This window comes from Neomonachus schauinslandi, chromosome 3 (genome assembly GCF_002201575.2).
Source record: "Neomonachus schauinslandi chromosome 3, ASM220157v2, whole genome shotgun sequence".
NCBI classification, from domain to species: Eukaryota; Metazoa; Chordata; class Mammalia; order Carnivora; family Phocidae; genus Neomonachus; species Neomonachus schauinslandi.
In genome coordinates, this window is record NC_058405.1 from 154,267,024 (window position 1) to 154,291,926 (window position 24,903).

Below are 24,903 nucleotides of genomic sequence, written 5' to 3' on the forward strand. Positions count from 1 at the left end.
AAGGAGTTTTTTGCATTTTTTTGTTTGCTTGTTTTCGTGATTTCCCTGTTTAAAATGGCACTTAAATGTAGTGCTCTGGTGCTATCTAGTGTTCTGAGTGCAAGGCTGAGATTGGCCTTACGGAGGAAATACTATAAGGTTCATCCGGGCATGAGTTACAGTGCTGTTGTCCATGAGTTCAATGTTAATGAATCAAAAGTATATATTAAATATGGCGTTTTTAAACAAACACAAAACGAGTTTATGTCTTGATCGGTTAACAAAAATGTGAACAGAGGATCGTAGAAACTTAACCTTGTATTTCTACTAGGAGCTGTGGTTCAGCATTCACTAATTCAGTGCTGGCAGGAACTTTATAGACTAGAATATAATTACCGTGAATGGGAATGACTGTGTGTGGGGGGTGTGTGTGTATAAAAATAGCATCCCCCTGCCCCCGTATTGGCATATTAAATACTAACCACAGGCACTGTATCATAAAGAATTTTGGGATGTGATTCTGCAAGTTTCTTGATCTTTCTATTCCAGGAAGCTCCATCCAAAAATAATCCATGAATGAAAACACCTAAATATAAAAGAAGCAGGTTAATACACCTGTTTAAATATGCATATTGATTAAGTTCTGAATCTGAAATTCCTATAAGTGAGTGCTCTGCAGAGGATACTAGGTCAGCAGCCTAAGCCTTGTTCTAAAATAAAAGCAATATTCTGAATGCTTCATCTTAACATCCATATTCTAAGAATATCTATACTTTGCCTAGTTAATTCAATAATAAGATTTAATGTGGAAAATAAAAAAGAAATTTTAAATTAGTCTATGGGAAATTCTCAGTCTGGGTGAACAGTATCAGATTTATATTTTTAATTGGCCAGTGATTATAATGTGAGAAGCCATGGAATCTGCAAGAAAAATTCTTAATGTAGTTGTAAGGGATCCAGTGGCTTCTAGGAAGCATGTGAAGAGAATATCCTTGCTCAGGTCTCTAATATCGTGAAAGTTATTTCTCTCTTCCCCTTCTAGAATTTATTCTCACTCCCAGATCCTCCTTAGTCTGTGTGAGAGAACACAAGGATGAACTCCCTCTGGAACGTAATGTCATACACTATCCACTGAAGAAGAACACAAATTAGGAAATCACTGAAACTCCGATCCTTTTGTCCTTTTGTATAAAGCCTCACAAATTGAATATAGGTATATGCACATGAAAACATTTCATCGTAATGGTTGCACAGACGAGAAGGGAAGCAATGTGGAACTTAGACCTAGGTCTTAGTTCCTAATTTTCTGTGTGACGTTGAGCAAGTCTTTTAACTTTAGGCCTGTTTGGTCCTCTGAGAACAACTGGAAAACTGAAAATGCCTACTTTGTCTACCTTGTAGAGTTGTTAGAGTCAAATTAGCTAAGATCGCCAAAAGTGCTTCGTAAAGTTGTATATAAAAATCCACATGGGCCGTGCTGTCCAATAGGACTTTGTGTAATGATAGAAATATTCTATATCTGTACTTTCTAATATGGTAGCCACTGGCTATTAAAGACCTGAAACATGGCTATTGTGACTGAGGGACTTTAATTACAATTTAATTTTAAAAGCCACATGTGGATAATCCAGTGATGGATGTTGAGGGGGAGGAAGACTTTCTCCTCTCTAGGTTTTAACTGATGGAAAGAATAGTTGGAATAATGTATCAGTTTTATTAACGGGCAAAGCACTTGTCCAGTAACTTTTCAAGTATTACTCTGGTAAAGCTAAATTGCAAAATGCACCTTGAGCCTGGAGCAATGTTGGGGATAGACCTGCCTAAGGGAGAGAGGTTGGTCTGTAACCACATCCTACATACTAATCTTTCCAGCCAGATCCAAGGCCTGCAGGGCAGCCACAGTAATAGATGGGAACAGGGAAACAGAAGACTACAGAGAGGTCCAGAGAGCCGTTTAATACCCTGCCCCATTGACTTGTAAGCATGGCCCAGTAAATCTCTGGTTCTAACCAATTAGATTATCTATTCCTCACTTGGGGAAGAAAGATAATGTCAGAAAAAGTGAACAGTTCATTTCAACACCTAAGAAAAGTGGCAATAGGATAAAATTAACTCCAACCCAGCAACAGTTTTATAGGAAATCTGATGGGGATATACAAACACATTTCTCTTTCCTATGTATTTCCCATACGGACCATAGGGAAGACACAAGATCTAAAAGGATAGGTAGATGTTAACTGGGTCGTGGTTCAGAACCGCTCCTACTCTAGCCAGACCTTTGCCATCTAGGATGTGGTCGGCATACAGTGTCAGCTAGGGCTTCTTCAGCTCCTCTCCACCATTTTCTGCCTCCTTGCTGTTTAATGCCCTTCACTGGGGACTCTGAGTTCCCCATAAGTACTAATAATTCAGATAAGAGGAATCTTAGCAAGTACAGCTAGAATGTATGATTCCAAATCTATGCAGATTTACAGTGGCATGGTGGCCACTTTACAAGTCACTTTTAAGAGTGACCTTTTTCATTAAGTTTAATTTAATCTTAGGTAAATTAAGGCTGACTTCTTTGTGAACCCCAGAACCCAGAAACAGGCAACACACTAAAGTGTGTATGAAAGAGACAGGCTGATGGAATGGTAGAGATATATTGCGGGGGGCAAAAAATAGTCTAGCCCAAGCTTTTCCCAGGTGTGATCTGGGTTCCTCCCATGAGGGTCCCATAAGAAAGGTGTTCCTTGGGAAAAGTCCATTGCTCCAAATCATTCCATGGAATCTCATTTTATTTTGATAGTTAGCTAAGTTGGAAGGAAAAAACAGGAATAACAAAAAATGCTATATTGTGGATATCTGTGTTTATTGGTGAAAATGTATGTGTGTGTCTGGGTGTGTGTGTGTGTGTGTGTGTGTGTACAAAACAAACATTCACAAATTAGTGACTGTCTCCCAGCTATTATAAATCAAACCTTGGCTGATACTTTAGTATTCAGTGAAATGGTTTATTTAACTGATGGTTACTCTTTACTACATGATCTCAGAACACTAAATGGTCCTTATTAATCCTTAAATTGTACTTGATATCTGTTCCACTATTTTCCAGATAATTTTGGATTTTAATATATTTAGATCTTGAATAAGAGCAGTTGTGGGTTAAATTAGTAAATCACTGTAAAAAGAAATACCAATGACCTTGTACCATGCCTAAGTTCAGTGTATAATGATTGGCAATTCAGTAGTTTTATCTTAAATATTAACTAGTTTATAAAACTTCAGGCAATGCTCTTAGTAATTCTATTTTTTACTGAGTTCAAAAACCTGTAACTCTGAGGGACATTAATACTACCTACCTTCAATCAAAATGCCATCTTCCCTGCCTTTTATCATAATGATATAAGAATTTAGAAAAAAAATCTTGCCATACTTAAGAATCAACCATAGCTTCTTCAAGAAACTTTCCTTGAGAAATGTGATAATATTTTCAAACTTGTACTTCTATAAAAATACTCAGCAGGCCTTAGAGAAAGCAGCTAGTGAAGCATAAGAGTCAGATCGCCTGGGGTTTGGCCAACTCTTCCCATTGTTGGCTGAGAGACCTTCCTGAGCCTTAGTTTCCACCTGTGTATAATGGGGGTATTCTGGAACTCAACAGTGATACAGAGCAACTGCATACCCCTCCTCTGATTTTCTTTTACCCAACTTTATTGGAACCAAATTATTTATCCTTCTTGGTATATTGCTAATCTATATTTTGACTTTTATTAGGGTGGGGGAACATCTATTTATTGATATCTTTTACAACATGTATTATAGTGAGCTGTACACAGAATGTATTATTTTAAAGACTGATATAATTGAAGGAACAATAAACTAAACACCTTAGCAGAAGGTTGTTACATGCCCTTCAGGCATTCAACAATATGCCCATTCTGAGTGTGTTAGGAATAAAAGTATAAGAAAAGAGCAACAGTCCCAGGATTAAGCCCTTGGACACTCCAATTTTTAGAGGAGGAAAAGCTAGCAAAGAAGCATGAATGTATCCAGTGAGAGAATCAGGAGAAACAAAGGGAGAAGGATGTCTCTAGGAGAGTGATGTCAACTGGTAGGAACTGCTAAGAGTTTAAGATGAAGACTGAATTCATGGGATTTGTCAATATGGAAGTCATTACTAACTCTGAAAAGAAGAACATCAGTTTATTGGAGAGGATGAGAGGTAGATGGCAACAGGAAGTGAGAATCTGGAGAGGGCGTGTAAAGACAATTCTTTGGAGACATTTGCTATAAAAGAGAGAGACATGGGACAGTAGCTGAGGGGATGTGGATATTAAGACGTTGGAATTCTTTGTTGATTTGTTTTTAAGATGACAGATTGTAAAGTATATTGCATGTTGATAGGAATTTCTTGTCTCAACTATTTGAGAGTAACATACATGATGATTAAAATTTTAACAGTTGAGCAAAGTAAGCAAGAATGTCATGTCTGTCCAGTACCTAGATAAAGTCAACTCATTCTGTCACTGCACTTACCATCTTCTGGAGCATGCTTATACTCTTTGTCTTCCATCACTTCATAGTCAAACCCAAGAAGATCAATGGGGATGGTGTATTTCCTGGCATAGTTCTGCTGGGCACCAGTCAGGAAGGCTTGTGTGAAGAAGAAGCCAGAAAGCCAGAAGACTGGAGGAGGGCCAACTTCATACCATTGCTGTGGTGTCAAAGCACATGTGTTCTAAGGCTAGAACTTTCAACTTTGATTTCAACACTGCTTAATAAAATTTACCCCCAAGTACTCCCCCTATTATCTTTTAGGTAGACTAATAAATGAGCTAACACTTCGAGGAATAAAAAGCTATACTGTCAAGATTTTAAAAAGCTCCTTATTCAGTGTTTGTTCTGACTTCAATTTCATATCCATTGCACCAGCTAGGGTACCACAGTGTGGGTTAATGCAGAAGTAAATGTCTTTATACATGCCCAGTGATTCCTTCCAAAAAGCTCCATACAATAATGAATATCAATATATGTTGTTGCACAACATATCATGTTACATAGTTGAATAGAATAGATCCCTATAACATCTGGTAATATTTTTCCCATTTTTTTCTCTCTAGTCATTAGTGCCCAGTAGAATATTCCTTTGGAAGTTTTCCTACCTACTTTACCAAAATACAATGAAATCCAACATATGGAAATACAATATTACACAAAGAACTTCCAAAAGAAACAGTAGTGAGATCTTAAGATTTTTATAAATATCAAGATACCTAAATAATTCTGTTTATATCATACCTTAATAAGCTAATTGAGTACTGACTTTAAATAGTAAATTATAGAAGTCAAATGAATTTGAAGAACTTTTCCCTGTTAGAGTCCAAGGTAGAACCTTCATCTTTCAAGAACAATCTTATTTCTTAAGTATCACCTCTAGTATAACAGAAGTCCTGTGTTATGGAAGGGAAGTTGAGTCATTTTATCCCTGCAGAAATTTTCTCACAGGCAGTTTTTCACATAAGTCACAGGCAGTTTTTGATGCATTATGAACAGTATCTAGGAAATTAATACTTGTAATGAATATAATTAATAACATAGTTAAGCATCAGTATTGCCAGATAATTAGGAGACAGGCTTCTGCTCACTCAACATTTCCAAGACAATTAGCCATTGAGATTATTACTGTCTTGGGCTGAACCAGCAGTCTAGTGACTTCATGATCTGGAAGAGTGCTGGACAAAGAAGAGATAGTTTGCCTGGCTTTCTAAGGTGCCGTGCTCTAGGAATCTATTTTAATGCTTAGTATTTAATGGAAAAATCAACATAGCCAGTTGTTTTCTCTCTTCAAGCATCACTGACTTGAGTGTGTAAGTTTACCAAATAGGAACACCTGTTCCTAAAGGAGCTTTCAGAGATTCTATTTCCAATACTAATATTTTGACAGTTTAGTGTAACAGTTACATAAATTATATGCAATACTGAGTAGTGGTCATACGTGCCTGGGATGCACAGAAAAACTAGAGAGTAATATCACATTAGGCATCCTGATAAATAAAATGAAATAAAAAGAAACAATATATGATCATTTAGATGAACTCACCTGCAAGAATTTTAGTCTTGAAAGGAAGTCATTCACATAGCTCCCAAGTGGTTTAAGGCTTGGGTATGATTTACCCATCCACATTCCTGGAATTTTGACATTCAGAATGCTGCTAACCACTTCTTCAAGATCTGTAGACATCACCACAAGTCCCTGAAACACATTTAACCTTTGGTTAACATGATAATACTGATTTTGGACAATCCTCTCTTAAATACCCTTTTCATAATTAGCCTTTAAGATTGTGATTAAAGCTGAGTCATATAGCAAAAACAGAAAAGATACATTCTTTTGCTGCCAGTAAGTCATGGAGTCATTGAACTATTCCTTACAAAACATTGACAATTTTACTTTTAATCAAATTTTTGTGGAAAATTTTCTTATTGAGGTGTAATTACATATAACATCGTACAGTTGACCCTTGAACAAATGGGTTTGAACTGCATGGGTCCATGTGGATTTTTTTCAATAAATACATTGAAATTTTTGAGATTTGTAACTATTTGAGGAAACTCATGGATGAACCAAGTAACCTAGAAATACTGAAAAATTTCAGAAAAAGGTAAGAATACAGTACATAATACATAAAACATACAAATTATGTGTTGACTGGTTATGTTATGGACAAGGCTTCCAGTCATCAGTAGGCTATTAGTAGTTAAGGTTTTGAGAAGTCAGGAGTTACATGTGGATTTTTGACTACATGGGGGTCAGCACCCCTAACCCCCATGTTGTTCAAGTGTCAACTGTATTAGTTTCATATATACAACTTAATATTTGGATATTTTGCAAAATGGTCACAATAGTCGGGGTAACATCTGTCACCATACATAGTTACAATATTTTTCTTGTGATGAGAACTTTTAAGATTCACTCTCAACAACTTTCAAATTTGCAATACAGTATTATTAACTATAGTCATTATGCTATACATTGCACCCCCCGTGGCTTTTATTTTATAACTGGAAGTTTGTGCCTTTTGACCTCCTTCACCCATTTGCCCACCATGGGAAATCTTAATACTTAGCTACTCACTAGCTATTTAATCACAGCCTAATTTTGACTTAGTTTACTGCTCTACTAAGCAGACAACTAATACATCTCTGTCCTGCCTTCTTAAAAGAATAGTGATGATTTTAAAATTAGAAAAATTATATGAAGCCCTTTGAAAATTTAAAATAGTCTCAGTTCCACTTACAAAGTCTAATTGATCTTATTCCATTTTGTTATTTATTTAAGTAAACTCTATACCCAACATGGGGCTCAAAATCACAACCCTGAGATCAAGAGTTGCATGCTCTACCAGCTGAGCCAGCCAGGTGCCCCAATCTTATCCCATTTTGAATCACTGGTGGACAGATGTTAAAACTTTGAGGCCTTTGAAAATTACTGCCTCGTTGATCTTACAGTTGGGCTAGTTGCCATCATCATTTCTCTTTTCTTTATAGTTGACAATATTATTCCAACTAACATATGGAGAAGATTTTAGAGTAAATTTAATGGGTTCAACACCCACATTTCCTTTGCCTCCTTTCCCAAACCCACTAAAAGCAACAGTAAGAGAATTTATGTTTTAAGGGCATAAGCTTACCAGTGCAGAAAAAATAGGGAAAGGCAAAATGACAACACAATTTTGAGTGCTAGAAAGCATTTGGACTGTTGGCAGATGATGTTGAAGCCAGGCGATAACCTGATCCTAAACTAGCAGAGGAGAAAGCTAAGCAGCAACTAGATATCACTGCAGAATACCCAAAAGTATTTGGAATTGACAGCCCTAGGTGAAAGTGAGGAGTGGAAGATGGTGCTAATTGAAAAGGGTTATTGAAATTGGGTTTCAAAAACAGATTTCTAGGACTTCTCCCACAAATCTGCACATCACCTAGTTTGAATGAAAACTGGAAGGGAAAATGAAGAAATCCCTGGAGGGATGCCAGGTTCAGTTGGGGTCAGATTACCATCCTGAAGTCAGGAATTAAGTGAATGAATGTACATTGAATGCTGAGGCCTCTTTCCCCTTTTCCCCAGAATGCTGGAAGCCAGGCCTTTCTCTTCCAGGAAGGATACAGGAAGAACCAGGTCAAGGAGAAATCCATGGTTCTGAATGCTTCTTAGCCAAACATCCCAGCCAGATGACACTACAACCAGCCTAGTAGATGCCTTTTTCAATAATAGCTCCTATTCAACCACTTTCCTCCTCCTCCAATGCTATTATAAGAAACAAGCTCAGCTGGACTACTTTAATAGCGTAATTGCTCCCTGCCGGCTCTCTTGCTCCCCTACAGGCCTTCCTGCAGTGGTCAGAGGGAACTTTTAAAAAAATGTAAAACAGATCATTTCACTTCATTGCTTAAAATGCTCTGAAGCCTTCCCCTTACTTGTACACTTTAGAACAAAATTCATGATCTTAACCATGGCCAGCGAGTCCACTATGAGGCTGTGGCTTCTCTCTGTCCTACCATTTCCCGCATGCCATGCTCAGTCCACTCCAGCCACAAGACCCTTCCCTACTGGGTTTCCAGACCAGGCCAAGCTTGTTCTTCTCATGTTCTTTGCACTTGCTATATCCTTTGCCCAAATGTTCCATGGTTTGCCTCTAAGTGCAGGCCTCTGCTCAAGAGTCAGCCCCTCAGAGCTGTCTGACACAAAATGACTGGAAGAGTTTCCCACTCATCACTCTCAACCCTCTGATCCTTTATTTTTTTCCCATGGAATTTAACGTTTATCAAAATTGTACCTTTATTTTTTAAATTTTTGTCTCCTTTAGTAAAACTTCAGCTCTATGGGGGCGCCAGGTGGCTCAGTCGGTTAGACGTCCGACTCTTTATTTCAGCTCAGGTCATGATCTCAAGGTCGGGAGACTGAGCCCAGCGTCCAGCTCTGCACTAGGTGTAGAGCCTGCTTGGGATTCTCTCCCTCTCTCTCTCAAAAATAAAATAAAATTAAAGATTGGTTATTTACTTTTAAAAAATGGTGCGGGGAGCACCTGGGTGGCACAGTTGGTTAAATGTTTGACTCCTTGTTTCGGCTCAGATCATTGTCTCGGTGGCTTGAGATGAAGCCCCCAAGTCAGGCTCAGTGCAGAGTCTGCTTAAGTTTCTCTCTCCCTCTACCTCTGCTCCCCCTCCCCGCTCTCTTTCTCTCTCTCCCAAATAAATAAATCTTTAAAACTTAAGCTCTATGAAGGCAAAGGTTTGGTTTTTCTAACTCCTTTGTGTTTTCTTATCATGTATCCTATCTAGCAAACCATGCTATCTAACATACCCATACTTCCTTGCCCACTTACTAACTGTAATCCCCAGAATCCTATATGTTCTTCAAGGGCAGGGATTTTGCTTCTATCCCCAGAATGAAGAGCAAAGAGCGCTTGCACACAATCTCCCCTCAATAAATATTTGCTGAGTAAAATGAATGATAAGTTATTGCAATAATTTTTCTTTGGTATATCTCCCCTTACCTTGATTGCTTTTTGAATGTTAATGCATGATTCCCTTATGGTCTGCAACAACTTATTGAACCGTCCCATCTCTTGGACAAGCACAGTGTTCATGCTCTGAGTGTAAGTTGTTGGGTACCTCCTCATTGCTGCCTCAACATCAAAGTTGTTGGGAAGTTTGCCCAAGATGTCACCAGCAACCTCATCTACTACTTCATCTGATGATTTTGCACCAGCATCTCCTGAACGAGACTGTAAAGAATTCAAACTAAAAATCAGAAATCCTCATAAAGGTGTAGGAATTGCTGAATAGGAAAACTCCTAAGGTAAATTTTATAAGAATGAGTACTATTCTGCTATTTTACCAATGATTCTTCTCCACACAAGATTGACTGAAGTGATAAAAACAGGCACAGGGTGGGGATTCAGGAGAAAACCAGTGTTACGGGGGAGGAAGAGGGCATGGACAGTTGTTCACAGGCAAAAGAGGGTCTGGAGCAAGAAAATGAGCTGCACACTGGGCTGCCTGGGTAGAGGGGGAGTGGATGCTGTGGAGAGAGGGAGAAAAAGCATTTATGTTGGTGGGGTGGCCGAGGAACGATGAACATTAACACCCAGGAGAAGGAAATTTGATCTTGCTTTGAGAAAGCTTGCCACAAAATATATTTGCCAATAACTCTGGTACCTACTGGTTGCCGAAAGCAGAGATATAGTTTTGTCCTTGAACCAGAAGGGCAAAGAAAATAAGCTCGTCTCCTCTAAGCAGTTGGAAGAGTTATGGAGAAAGGCAGACTTTAGTGATTCACATTGAAACAAAGGAAGGGGATTTTCATTTCAATTTTTATTTTTATGTTTATAGTGGCAGGGTGTAAACGAATCTATATTTTTTGGGAAAACCATTTAAATCCTCACAATAAATGAATGTGTGTGTGTGCATGCACTTGCACGTGCATGTTGAGAGAAAACAAACACAAATAGAATATAAATGAACATATCTCATATTTTTCCAGCCTTAGGAAATTATATTTAGCCTTATTTCAGATTTTGTATTTCCTGGTTTCTTTACTGGCACTTAGGCATAAACACAGGAGCTCTGCAAAAGTAACACTCCCAATGCTTGTTCTAATTTTTTTTCTGTTCTGTTTTTTAAAGATATTTTAAATACATAATATAAAAGTTTTGTCATTGTTAACTTGCTCTCCAAACTCTGCTGTTCTGGTCTCTTTGCCTCTGAATTGTGGTAAACCCAATGTAGAATCACTGAACTACTGCCTACCCATTAGCATAATTGTACTTACCAATCTGAGGTTGAGGATATTGAAAGAGGCTGTTTAATTACATACTGAGAAGATACCCCATGTGTATTTAGACTTATTTGTTTGGTTCTGAGTCATTTTCTGTTGGAATGAACCCATTGTTGTATGTATTCTGTAATGTGGTATACCCCATCAACCTTAAATAAAGCCAAAAGCCACTCTAAATGTCCTGTTGTCACACCCCAGTGTATCACATGTGTCTAATACTCCTAAAGATCTACTTATTCGGGCGCCTGGGTGGCTCAGTCGGTTGAGCAACTGCCTTCGGCTCAGGTCATGATCCCAGGGTCCCGGGATCGAGTCCCGCATTGGGCTCCCTGCTCTGCGGGGAGCCTGCTTCTCCCTCTCCCCCTGCTTGTGTTCCCTCTCTCGCTGTGTCTCTCTCTGTCAAATAAATAAATAAAATCTTTAAAAAAAAAAAAAGATCTACTTATTCATGTCTGTGCATATGCTTTTGAACTCAGGCAGGAACTGATTTTAGTGGAATTAACATATGTAAAAATGGACGTACCAAATAGTCTTCCTCCTTTCTTCCTTATTAGAAAATGTCATCTGACAGTAGACCAGAGCTAGGAGTACCATGGACTCTTCCATCAAGGATAGCACACCATTTGATCCTCCTAATCCCGTTCTTTTAACTTCCCCTCCCCCCACCCCAATCGTCTCTTGTTATCTGGATTCTTTAGAATCCAGAAAGAGTTTAGCATTATGATTCAGAACACAGATTCTGGAGCCAAACTAGTGGGAGTCAGACTGCTTGGCTTTGAGTCCTGGCTTGAAATTGTACTAGCTGACCTTAAGCAAACTACTTAATCATCTGTGTCTGTTTTCTAGCTGTAAAGGTGGGAATAATTAGCCCTTAGCTCAGAGGACTGAGGTAATGCATTACACTGTTTTACACGAAGCACTTAGAACAGTGTTAGCATACAGTCAGTACTATGTAAGTATTAACTATTATCATTATTACTCTGAGATTCCATCAAAGTGAAAAGATCAGCTAGAATTCAGTTCATGGGATGATTCACTGGACCAAATAAACATTCTTATTAAAATTTTACTCAGTAAGGGAACTCTTACCATTTGGACTAATCTGCTTTCAAAAATGAAAGAAACAAACAACTGAACATTATCTGCTAAAGGGACAGCACAAGAGAAGATCTCTTAATAGAAGAGCAAGATTAAATATTTTTTATTCAAATATACTGACTCGTGCCCATGGCATGCTGAATTCTAATGCCTTAGATTATTCTCTGACATTCGCTTACATTCATGCTCTCATAAGTGGAGCTGCATGTTTACAAAGTGCCAACTGTATTTTTCTCAACCTTTTTGTACATTTTATATTTACGACTGCAATTCTTTAAATATTATGTAATCTGATAAAATACTGATGTGAAAGAAACTTTCTATGTAAACTAGGTTAAATATTCTGGAATATTTGAAAAAGATAAGTCATTTTATAAGCTGCTGTTGAATTAGTAAGAGACTAGAAAACAGGCAAAATTTTAGACTGGGTTCTGACATCAAACCTCTTCCCAAGTATCTTTGATATTCTTCCACCTTTAAGGAATTAAAAGGGGACATAAGATATAATGCACTTGCTGGGAGAGAACGTTCCCCTTCCTGGAGTACTTTTGGAAGAGGGTATATTGCCTCTCCAAGGACAAGAGACCCGCCGCGTGCCATTGAGCTGGTCCTTCATCAGCAAGGGACAGAAGCCCGCACAGAGGACAGATAACCTGTCCGCTGCTTTTCGCTGTCCTTCAGTATAAGCTCCAAGTACCTGTGCAACTGTGCAACTGCCTTTCTGGGACAAAGCAGCACCAGACACAGCATGGCGAGGCTCTCCTCTGGAGGAGGGGAGAGGGTCCACACCATGCAGGGTCCTTTAAAATCTGGAGTTGTGATTCCCAGCTGCACGCCAGAGATAAAACACTGTGGCGCTGGGGGTACGGATGGCCTGGGCACAGACAGGTTGAGGGAGGGGGTTTAACAGAAGTCTGGGACACGAGTGGGGAGACTGTTCACTTTTCTGCGAGGCCTTCCTGAACAGCAGCAGGCTGAGCTCCCCTCCCTGCAGAGGAGAGAGCAGCGTGATGCCATTTCCCCCCCGCCCCCCAAACCACCAGTGAACAGTTGGACTTCAGTGTGCAATACAGCACCCGCAGTGGAGGCTAGAGCTGCTTACACCAAACCTCCCCCCCCGCCCCACACCCTGTAGGTGCATCTTTACCCTGGAAGGTCTGACTGTGAGCCAGGGCAGCAGGCCTCTACCCCAGAGGAACAACACAAGCCCCCTGCATGTACCAAGTCAACTGATCACAGAGGCTCCAAAGGGTCAGCTTCAGTTCTGGTAGAAATAGATTTTATTTACTTATTTATTTAAGAGAGAGAGAGAGCATGCATGCACACAAGAGGGGATGAAGCAGAGGAGAAGGGAGAGGGAAGAGGAAAGAATCTCAAGTAGACTCTCCACTGAGAGCGGACCCAACTTGGGGCGATCTCATGACCCTGAAGTCATGACCAGCACCAAAACCAAGAGTCAGATTCTTAACTGACTAAGCCACCCAGGAGTCACTGTTCTAGTGGAAATAGAACCAGGCTTTCTTGCTCTTTTTTTTTTCCCCCTTTGGAATCAGGCTTGTAGGTTATTGTTTGTTTTTTCATTTCCTTTTCTCTTTCTTTGGATCAGGCTTCCTTTTTTCTTTTTCTTTGGAAAACTATCTTATAGTTTTTGTTTGTTTCTTTGGAGGTTTTTTTTTTGGTCCCTTTTCCTTTTTTTTCAGATCAGGCTTTTTGTTTGTTTGTTTAAATCAGGCTTATTTTAACAAATCAAAGCACACCTAGTTAAAGGCCTAAACACTCCCACTGCAAGCAAGGAGGAACTCTGCACAAGACTGACCTGCGGGAAAGAGCCGCCACAACACAAGAGCAGACTGCAAACAGCATACACCAGAGACACTTCCTGAAGCACCAGGCCCTGGACAGTGTGTGACTCTTTCTTAATATAGTCTTACTCTCAATAAGTAAGTAATTAATAACAAACATAACAAGCTTTCAAATACCCAAAGACAGAAACCTAGACATAATGATGACAAGATGGGGGGATTCTCCCCTAAAGAAAGATCAAGAAGAAATCACATACCAGGGATTTGCTCAAACAAATATAAGCAATGAATCTGAACAAGAATTTAGAACAACAGTCATAAGAATACTGGCTGGGCTTGAAAGAAGCATGGAAGACACCAGAGAAACTCTGGCTGCAGAGACAAAAGACCTAAAAACTAGCCAGGCTGAAATAAAAAATGCTATGACTGAGATGCAAAACTGTAATCATAGTGAGGATGGAAGAAGCAGAGGAAGAAATAGGTGATACAGAAGATAAAATTATGGAAAATAATGAAGCTGAAAAAGACAGGGGAAAAAATCTATTAGATCACGAATATAGACTTAGGGGACTCAGCAATTACATAAAGCACAACAATAGCCATATCATAGGAGTCCCTGAAGAAAAAGAGCAGGAAAAGGGGGCAGGAGGTTTATTTGAACAAATTATGGCTGAGAACTTCCCTAATCTGGGGAAAGAAACAGGTGTTCAAGTCCAAGAGGCACAGAGAACTCCCCTCAAAATCAACAGAAACAGGTCAACAACCAGGACATATCATAGTGAAACTTGTAAAATACAAAGATAAAGAGAGACTTCTAAAAGTAGCTAGGGAAAAAATGTCCTTAACCTACAAGGGCAGACACATAAGGTTAGCAGCAGACCTGGCCACAGTAACTTAGCAGGCCAGAAGAGGATGGTATGAAATACTCAATGTGCTAAGGGGGAAAATATGCAGTCAAGAATACTTTATCCAGCAAGGCTATCATTCAGAATAGAAGGAAAGATAAAGAATTTCTCAGACAGGCAAAAACCAAAGGAGTTCATGAAGAGTAAACCAGCCCTGCAAGAAAAATTAAAGGGGCCCCTGAGTGGGAAAGAGACCAAAAACAACAAAGACTAGAAAGGAAACAGAGACAATCTACAGGAACAGCAACTTTACAGGTAATACAATGGCATTAAATCGTATCTATCAATAACTACTCTGAATGTAAATGGACTCAATGCTCCAATCAAAAGACATAGGGTATAAGAATGACTAAGAAAACAAGACCCATTACATGCTGCTTACAAGAGACTCATTTTAGACCCAAAGACACCTGCAGATTGAAAGTGAGGGGGTGGAGGACCATTTACCATGCAAATGGTCATCAGAAGAAAGCTGGAGTAGCCATACTTATATCAGACAAACTAAATTTTAAACCAAAGACTGTAAATAAGAGATGAGGAAGGGCACTATATCATAATAAAGGGGTCTATCCAACAAGAAAATCGAGCAATTGTAAATATTTATGCCCCCAACTTGGGATCACACAAATATCTAAATCAATAACAAACATAAAGAAACTCATTGATAATACAGTAATAGTAGGGAACTTTACCACCCCACTCACAGCAATGGACAGATCATCTAAGCAGAAGATCAACAAGGAAACAAGAGCTTTCAATGACACACTGGATCAGATGGACTTACCAGATATAGTCAGAACATTTCATCCTAAAGCTGCAGAATACACATTCTTTTCAAATGCATAGAGAACATTCTCCAGAATAGATCACATACTAGGTCAAAAGTCAGGCCTCAACCAGTACAAAAAGACTGAGATCACACCATGCATATTTTCAGACCACAATGTTATGAAACTTGAAGCCAACCACAAGAAAAAATTTGGAAAGACCATAAATACCTGGAGGTTAAAGAAGTATCTTACTAAACAATGAATGGGTCAGCTAGGAAATTAAAGAAGCAATAAAAAAAAAAAATACATGGGGGCGCCTGGGTGGCTCAGTCGTTAAGCGTCTGCCTTCAGCTCAGGTCATGATCCCAGGGTCCTGGGATCGAGCCCCACATCGGGCTTCCTGCTTGGCAGGAAGCCTGCTTCTCCCTCTCCCACTCCCCCTGCCTGTGTTCTCTCTCTCGCTATCTCTCTCTGTCAAAATAAATAAATCTTAAAAAAAAAAAAAATACATGGAAGCAAAGGAAAATGAAACACAATAGCCAAAAAACATCTGGGATGCAGCAAAGCAGTCCAGGAGGGAAGTATATAGCAATACAGTCCTACCTCAAGAAGCAAGAAAAATCTCAAATATACAACCTAACCATACATCTAAAGGAGCTAGAAAAAGAATAGCAAATAAAGCCTAAAACCAGCAGAAGAATGGAAATAATGAAGATTAGAGCAGAAATAAATGGTATAGAAATTTAAAAAAGAACAGCAGAACAGATCAACAAAACTAGGAGCTGGTTCTTTGAAAGAATTAACAAACTGATAAACCCCTAGCCAGACTTATCAAAAAGAAAAAAGGACCCAAATAATCACAAATGAGAAAGGAGAGATCACAACCAACACTGCAGAAATACAAACACTTATAAGAGAATATTATGAGCAATTATATGCCAACAAACTGGGCAATCTGGAAGAAATGGATAAATTCCTAGAAAAATATAAAGTACCAAAACTGAAGCAGAAAGAAATAGGAAATTTCAACAGACCAATAACCAGCAAAGAAATTGAATTAGTAACCAAATATCTCCCAAGAAAGAAGAGTCCATGGTGGATGGCTTCCGAGGGGAATTCTACCAAACATTTAAAGAAGAGTTAACATCTATTCTTCTCAAACTGTTCCAAAAAATAGAAATGGAAGGAACACCTCCAAACTCATTCTATGAGGCCAGAATTATCTTGATTCCAAAACCAGACAGGGACCACTAAATCCACTGGAAAAGAGAATTAGAGGGGCACCTGAGTGGTTCAGTTGGTCTGAAGCGTCTGACTCTTGATTTTGGCTCAAGTCATGATCTCAGGGTTGTGAGATCAAGCTGTGCGTTGGTCTCTGCACTCAGCATGGACTCTGCTTGAGAGTCTCTCCTTCTGTCCCTCCCACCCCATTTCCCCTCTTTCTCAAATAAATCTTTTTTTTTTTTTAAGGGAGAATTGCAGACCAATATCCCTGATGAACATGGATGCAAAAATTCTCAACAAGATACTAGCAAATTGAATCCAACCGCATGCTAAAACAATTGTTCACCACAAAAGTGGGATTTATTCCTGGGTGGCAGGGTGGTTCAATATTCACAAATCAATCAATATGATACACCACATTAATAAAAGAAAAGATAAGAACCATATAATCCTCTCAACAGATGCAGAAAAAGCATTTGACAAAATACGGCATCCTTCCTTGAAAAAACCTTCAAGAAGTAGGGATAGAAGGAACAAAGCTCAACATCATAAAGGCCATATACAAAAGACCCATAGTTAATTATCATCCTCAATGGGGAAAAACTGAGAGCTTTTCCTCTAAGGTCAGGAACATGACAGAGATATCCACTTCCACCATTGTTGTTCAACATAGTACTGGAAGTCTTAGCCTCAGAAATCAGGCAACAAAAAGAAAAGAAAACCAGCAAGGAAGAAGCCAAACTTTCAGTATTTGCACAGTACATGATACTCTATGTAGAAAACCCAAAAGACTGCACCAAAACTTTGCTAGAAGTGATACATGAATTCAGCAAAGTTGCAGGATATAAAATCAACATACAGAAATATGATGCATTTCTATAAAGAAGCAATAATGAAGCAGCAGAAAGAAAAGCCAAGGAATTGATCCCATTTACAATTGCACCAAAAACCATAAGATAGCTAGGAATAAACCTAACCAAAAAGGTAAAAGACTTGTACTCTGAAGACTATAGAAACTTATGAAAGAAATTGAAGGTGACACAAAGAAATGGAAAAATATTCCATGCTCATGGATTGGAAGAACAAATATTGTTAAATGTCTATACTACACAAAGCAAGCTATACATTCAATGCAATCACTATCAAAATGCCACCAGCATTTTTCACAGACCTAGAACAATTCTAAAATTTGTATGGAACCAGAAAAGATCCTGAATAGTCAAAGTAATGTTGAAAAGAAGAGCAAACTGGCAGGCATCACAATTCCAGACTTCAAGCTCTATTACAAAGCTGTAATCATCAAGACAGTATGGTACTGGCACAAAAACAGACACATGGATCAATGGAACACAATAGAGAACCCAGAAATGGACCCACAGCTATATGGTCAACTAATCTTTGACAAAGCAGGAAAGAATATCCAATGGAAAAAAGACAATTTTTCCATAAATGGTGTTGGGAAAAAATGGACAATGACATGCAGAAGAAGGAAATTGGGCCACTTTCTTACACCATACACAAAAATAAATTAAAAGTGGATGAAAGACCTAAATGTGAGACAGGAAACCATCAAAATCCTAAAAAACACAGGCAGCAACTTCTTTGACCTTGGCCTTAACAACTTCTTACTAGACATGTCACCTGAGGCAAGGGAAACAAAAACAAAAATGAACTATTGGGACTTCATCAAGATAAAAAGCTCCTGCACAGTGAAGGAAACAATAAACAAAACTAGAAGGCAGTCTATGGAATGGGAGAAAATATTTGTAAATCTTGACATATCTGATAAAGAGTAGGATCCAGAATCTATAAAGAACTTATCAAACTCAATACCCAAAACCCAAATAATCCAGTCAAAAAATGGGCAGAAGACATGAACAGACATTTTTCCAAATAAGACATACAAATTGATAACAGACACATGAAAAGATGCTCAACATCACTCATCATCAGGGAAATACAAATCAAAACCAGGGTGAGATACTACCTCACACCTATCCAAATGGCTAAAATTAACAACAAAGGAAACAACAAATGTTGGTGAGGATGTGGAAAAAGGGGAACCCTCTTGCACTGTTGGTGGGAATGCAAGCTCATGCAGCCACTATAGAAAACAGTATGGAGGTTCCTCAAAAAATTAAAAATAGAGCTACCCTATGACCCAGCAACTGCACTAAGAGGTATCTACCTAAAGTATAGAAAAGTACAGATTCAAAGGGGGCACATGCACCCTGGTGTTTATAGAAGCATTATCAACAACAACAAACTATGGAAAGAGTCCAAATATCTATTGAGTGATGCATGGATAAAGAAGATGTGGTGTGTTTATAAATATATACATATATATATATATATGCACACACACACACACACACAGGAATATTACTCAACCATCAAAAGGAATGAAATCTTGCCATTTGCTACATTGTGGATGGAACTAGAGGGTATTATGCTAAGTGAAATAAGTCAGTCAGAGAAAGACAAATACCATATGATTTCACTCATATGTGGAATTTATGAAACAATATGGATGAACTTAGGGGAAGGGAAGGAAAAATAAAATAAGATAAAAACAGACAAGGAGGCAAACCGTAAGAGACTCTTAACTATAGAGAACAAACTAAGGGTTGCTGGAGGGCAATGGGTGGGGGCATGGGCTAGATGGGGGATGGGTATCAAGGAAGGCACTTGAGATGAACACTGGGTGTTAGATGTGAGTGATGAATCACTAAATTCTACTCCTAAAACCAATACTACACTATATGTTACCTAATCTGAATTGAAATAACTTGGAAGAAAAAAAAAAGATATAGTGCACTTGGACATGGTTTCTATAAGAAAGGCAAAATGGAACTCCTAACAGATGAATGATACTCAAAGATTCTTTCCAAATCAAAAGACCGATGAAAAAAAAAAAAAGCCAACCAAAACCATATGTTCATGTACTTAATGTTTAAATTCATATTTAAGGTATATGGGAATTTACGTCTTTTCCTTAAAATGGTTCTGTACTTGACCAGATGGCCCACGCTGCTTGGGCAGCATCCATTCCAGCCTCAGAAGCCAGTTCCTGCACCAAGCACATACCTGTGTGAGAAGAATGTTATCAAACAGCAGTTGAGTTTCCGACTGATCTTTAGTGATATCTGCATTGGCATTCATCCCAAAGATTTCCGGTGCAGGGTTCAGGGGCAGAGTCTTTGTGTATTCGATGTAGCTTTTGTGCTGCCAAGATGAATAACAAAGAGTCAGGAGGTTAGAAATCAATTATCCTGTAGAACCTTCTCTCTGAGAAGTGATAATTTTCAATACTCAAGTTATTGAGTGGATGAGCCTGTGGAATTGGACACTGAATGCTTTCATTTTCTTTCGACCTGGGCCAAAGTTAAAAAAAAAAAAAGGAAACATTTAGGAAGAAAAAATAAAATGTTCCATTCAATTGAAATGGATTTGAAAATGGAGAGAGGAACATCCCAGCCATCTCATTTAGCTGGAGAAATTTTTCTGCGCCACATTTACTGATGATTGTTCTTCATTTATTGCAATAAAAATAATTTTTTTCTCTTTACTCTGATTTTTCTGTTTGCTTGTGATAAATCCACGTAATTCAGAAAAGTAAACATTACCCGAATGTTTATTACCCTGAGATAATCACCATTGACATTTATTTTTATACATATGCACATACATTTTGTACTTTCTTTACATGGACTTCTGTCAAAATTACAAACCTTTCTTCATGCTCACACAATCATACCAACTCATATACATATATGGTGAGTGGGGGTAGGGGATTGTTCACTGATGGTTTCTCGAAATGGGTCATGTTACATATACCCGACTTCATCTTGCTTTTTTCTCACTTGACAATTCATCACTGGAAATTCTGATACCCATGGCTCCACATGTTGACCTCCTCCACTCATTTAGTGACCTTGGCTCTGGGACTGATTTTCTTTTCATCCCTATTGACATCTGCTCTCAGCTAGCATTAACTTAATGGACGATGCAGTTATGGTATGTGCCTCTGATGCATGTGGTCATAGTTTAACTTTCAATGTGTGCCCATTTGACTTTTAGGAATAAAATGAGAACCAATTCAATGGTCCTGGCAGTTTCTGGAAGTCTACTGTGTGATCATCTGAAGGCAGATCCCACATCTTCTACTATGCAGGCCTGGAAAAAGTAGGCAGAGGGAAATGGACTCTAGGCAGGAGATGGTTCTGTAACTCTCTCCCCCTTTTTACCCGTGTGGTCTTGGGCAAGTCATTCAACTTTAGTGAACCTGCTTTCTCGTTTGTAAAAAGGACAGAATAATAATACTGATGTTAATTTGAAGCTCTAGTGAGATAATGAACTGTACTGCTTTGTAAATAAGTAAGCATGATCTAGATATTAACTATGATTGTTAATATTATTTTGTAACCCTTCTCATGTGTTTCCACTTTAATTGGGTACAATGACTTTCTACCAATGGAATAAATTCATGACAACAGAATTTCAGCTCACTAAGGAAGCTCTTCCCGGGTGAGGGGTCTTTCTGATAGTCCTCACATTACAGCAAACAGCAAACTACTAACTACATCTATGCATGAGGTTGGTTCTGTTCCAAGAAGGCTGAAAAAAGCACACACAATGGTTAACCAAAAAACAAGGCCTCTGGGGAAAAAAAAAATCACCATTTTATCAGAGGAATTTCAGGTTTTATGGCTTTTCGTTTTCTTGAAGGGCATACTTACATCACCAGAAGGAGGAACAAAATAGATGCCGCTTGAGTCGAATTTATAGCTTGGGTTTTGGACTAATTCTGTGTTGAAGAATTTGTTCAGAATGCTGCGCAGGGTGCGCCGATCCCAGTCGTCGGTCACCCTGCCTCCGTAATTGCATTCACCTGTCATGTACCGCAGAGCTTCGTAAGGCAGCTCCTAGAATCCAGAGTTCAAGTCACTCCTCCAGCTAAGAGTTATCAGTAGCACATCATGCATATCTGTGTTTCCTGTTTGCTCCTATTATTAAACTGCTTACAAAAATTTGCCTTAAGCACAATTTCCCCTTACATACGTTTCTGCTAATGGTCGCGACTTCCCCCATAGTCTTTTTCTCCTTGTATGATCTGTCATTTCTATTCAGTCAATGCAGAGAACAGAATTCGTCTATTAACTTGGCATTCACTCACTATTCAACCAACACTAATGGACCACCTACTATGTGCCAGACACAGAATGAGACCAGAATCCCATCCTTGAAAACGTGGCATCGCTGACATTCAAAACAAATCCAATGTAATTCAGAGATAATCAGTGTTGGTTTCTTGCATCACCTTTTTATATCCCTCTGTATTTTGACAAGTGGAATCATTGTAGAGGCAATTTTGCATATAACTTTTCACCAAAGCTCATATTATAAGATACCTTTTACCATTTCATAAAATACTCTTTTAAAATATTTTAATAATTTAAGAAACAAAACAGATGAACTTGGGGAAGGGGAAAAAAACAGAGAGAGGAAAGCAAACCTATAAGAGACTCTTAATGATAGAGAACAAACTGAGGGTTGATGGAGGGCAGTCGACTGGGGATGGGCTAGATGGGGGATGGGTATTAAGGAGGGCACTTGTGATGAGCATTGGGTGTTATATGTAAGTGATGAATCACTATATTCTACTCCTGAAACCAATATTACACTATACGTTAACTAGAATTTAAAAATTTGAAATAAAAGAAAAAATTTTAATAACTATCTTCCAATATTGAATACTTCAGTCACTCCTAATTTTCTGCTGTGTTAAATTACGTTTCATTAAATATACATTTCTTAAAATTTCTAATGATTTTTTAGTCTAGATTCCTGAAAAGGAAACTACTATGTCAAAGGTAAAGAGTTTATAAAAAGCAATTGATTAATGTTACCAAGCTACTTTTCTTTCATTCTTTTTTTTTTTTAAGTAGGCTCCATGCCCAGCAAGGAGCCCAATGTGGGGCTTAAACTAACACTCTGAGATCAAGACCTGAGCTGAGATCAAGAGTCGGACACTTAACTGACAGACACCCAGGCAGCCCACCAAATTGCTTTTCTGAAAGGCTGTAGTAATTGTAGGAATCAGTTTTAAAATTTTTGCTAATTTGTTTGACCAAAGATAATTAATATTGTGCTAATTTGCATTCCTAGAATATCAGTGAAGTTCATAATTTTTTTCATGTTTAATAACATTTGTTCTGTGAACTAGCCTTCTACCCATTTTTTTCAATTGGTTTTAATGGCTTTATTTGTATAAGCTGTTTAATAAATTATCCTTCTTAATCAAATTTGTGGAAATATTTTTTCCTTTTAGTTTGCTTTTTTATTATATTCTCTGGTATGAAGAATTTTTAAATGTTTATGAGTACAAAAGTATTGATTGTTCATACTGCAATTTGTTTTATCATGAGCATAAATACTTACATATCCAAATAGAATTCTCTATTTCTCCTGCTCTCAACAAAACTGAGTGTTATCATTTAGGAGAAAAAATTGACAGTTAAACAATAACATTGTTAACTCCAGGTACATTTTTAAATTTTTAAAAAATACTTTAAAAATATTTGTTTATTTTTAGTAATCTCTATACACAACATGGGGCTTGAACTTACAACCCCAAGATCCAGAGACGCATGCTCTACATACTGAGCCAGCCAAGTGTGCCTGTTTTTAATTTTTAAGTGTATTTTTTTATTGAGATAAAATTGACATATAACATTAGTTTCAAGCATATTATAATGATTTGGTATTTGTATATATTGTAAAATGATCACAATAAATCCATTTAACATGTCATTACACATTTTTTCTTGTGATGAGAATTTTTAAGATCTATTCTTAGCCACTTTCAAATATGCAATATGGTATTAACTCTAGTCACCATACTGTCCGTTTACATACCTTAAGTTTATTTTTGATATTGACATTTTAAAAATGCTTATTCACCACTTGTATTTATTTTGTTAAATAACCTACTCTGTTCTTCTATGTCTTTTCCTCATTTGGATGATTATCTTCTTTATTGTTATTAAAAGCTCTTTATACAGTTACTAAATCAGTTTGTCAGATATATTTTAGCTATCTCCTCGGTTTTCAATGGTCTTTAATTTTTACGATGTTTGTTTATGGTAATAAAGCAGTGTTTTAAAATATAGCAATCTTTGACTTTAGAATTATTTCATTGCCTTTGTCCTTTCAAGCCCTTCTTGCAGTTATCTGTGCAAAGTTAAGAGTGTATATCCCACATCCCCAGGATCCCACGTTGAGGAATCTCTTCAATAGAAATAATCACACTAAGGAAGAGTAGGTGATAGTTGTTAGAGAGGGGAAATTTATTGAATTAGGGGCTGGGAATGATAAAACTGGTTATTTGTTAGAACTGGAATGGAAGGCGAGAATTTAGGAGAACTTGTGTCAGTGACCAAGACCTTGTGGAGAAACAAACAGAATCAGGATGAACTCCAGCATGTTTATGTTCTTCCAACGTCGAATGAGACGGGAGTTTGGTCAGATGCATGCACTGCCTGGACTTGCCTTGCTGACCTCATGAAAATGAAACAAAGCAAGAAAACTCATTTGCATAGTAAATAGGTAGTAAAACTCATTTGCATAGTAAATAGGTAGAACAAAGGTGAACCAGCTGGCCCCTGGGAGGGCTTCCAGACATAGAGGAAAGAGGAGATGGAGAGGGGGAAGAGTTTGATTTATGGAAAAAGGGTTAAACCCGCCCACTTGTCCCAGAACTGATGGGTAAGATGTTGTTTCTCTCAGCACCTTGATCACAACCAGGACCAATCACACTGGGGAGTGAATTCTCCCAGGGGCCCGGGGATGCTGGTTGGGGTTGCAGAAATCGTGGCAGCTTGTTGCTGGGCCCTTTGAGACCACGGACGGAGAGAGAGTGTGTACGTGGAAGCAGAGCTCGAAGTCGGCAACTTGTATGCAAGGGTGTACACAACAGTGTTCATTTTAGCATTGCTTATTAGCAAAAAACAAAAAAGAAATAAAATCCTAACGGTCAACAAAGGGGGAATGCTGTGTAAGCAGCCATGAAACAAAGATCTCTATCTACTTTGGAAGTTGTCCACAATATATGCAGAATGAAAAAAGCAACCTGAAAATGTGCGAATACGATTATGTTCTTCAGAAAAAAATTTGTGTATATTGTGCTTATGTATATGTGATCTACATGCATATATGAAAACTTCAGGACAGATATGTCCTAAGCTGTGAAATTGGTTGCTTTGGGGTGAAAGTAGGGTGAGAGGGAGGGGTAGGCCTTAAACACA

At 38.2% G+C, this 24,903-nt stretch overlaps 1 protein-coding gene across 1 annotated transcript in view; it reads right to left on the reverse strand.

The window, feature by feature from the left end:
• DNAH7 (dynein axonemal heavy chain 7) overlaps window positions 1-24,903 on the reverse strand; it is a 251,256-nt gene that overhangs the window by 3,946 nt on the left and 222,407 nt on the right. The window contains exons 57-62 of the mRNA XM_021703031.2: window positions 21,337-21,522; window positions 19,685-19,822; window positions 9,516-9,746; window positions 6,062-6,214; window positions 4,498-4,675; window positions 462-565 (exon numbers count right to left, since the gene is read on the reverse strand). Of these exons, the coding sequence (XP_021558706.2) occupies window positions 462-565; window positions 4,498-4,675; window positions 6,062-6,214; window positions 9,516-9,746; window positions 19,685-19,822; window positions 21,337-21,522 (990 nt within the window). The remainder of the gene's footprint in view (window positions 1-461; window positions 566-4,497; window positions 4,676-6,061; window positions 6,215-9,515; window positions 9,747-19,684; window positions 19,823-21,336; window positions 21,523-24,903) is intronic.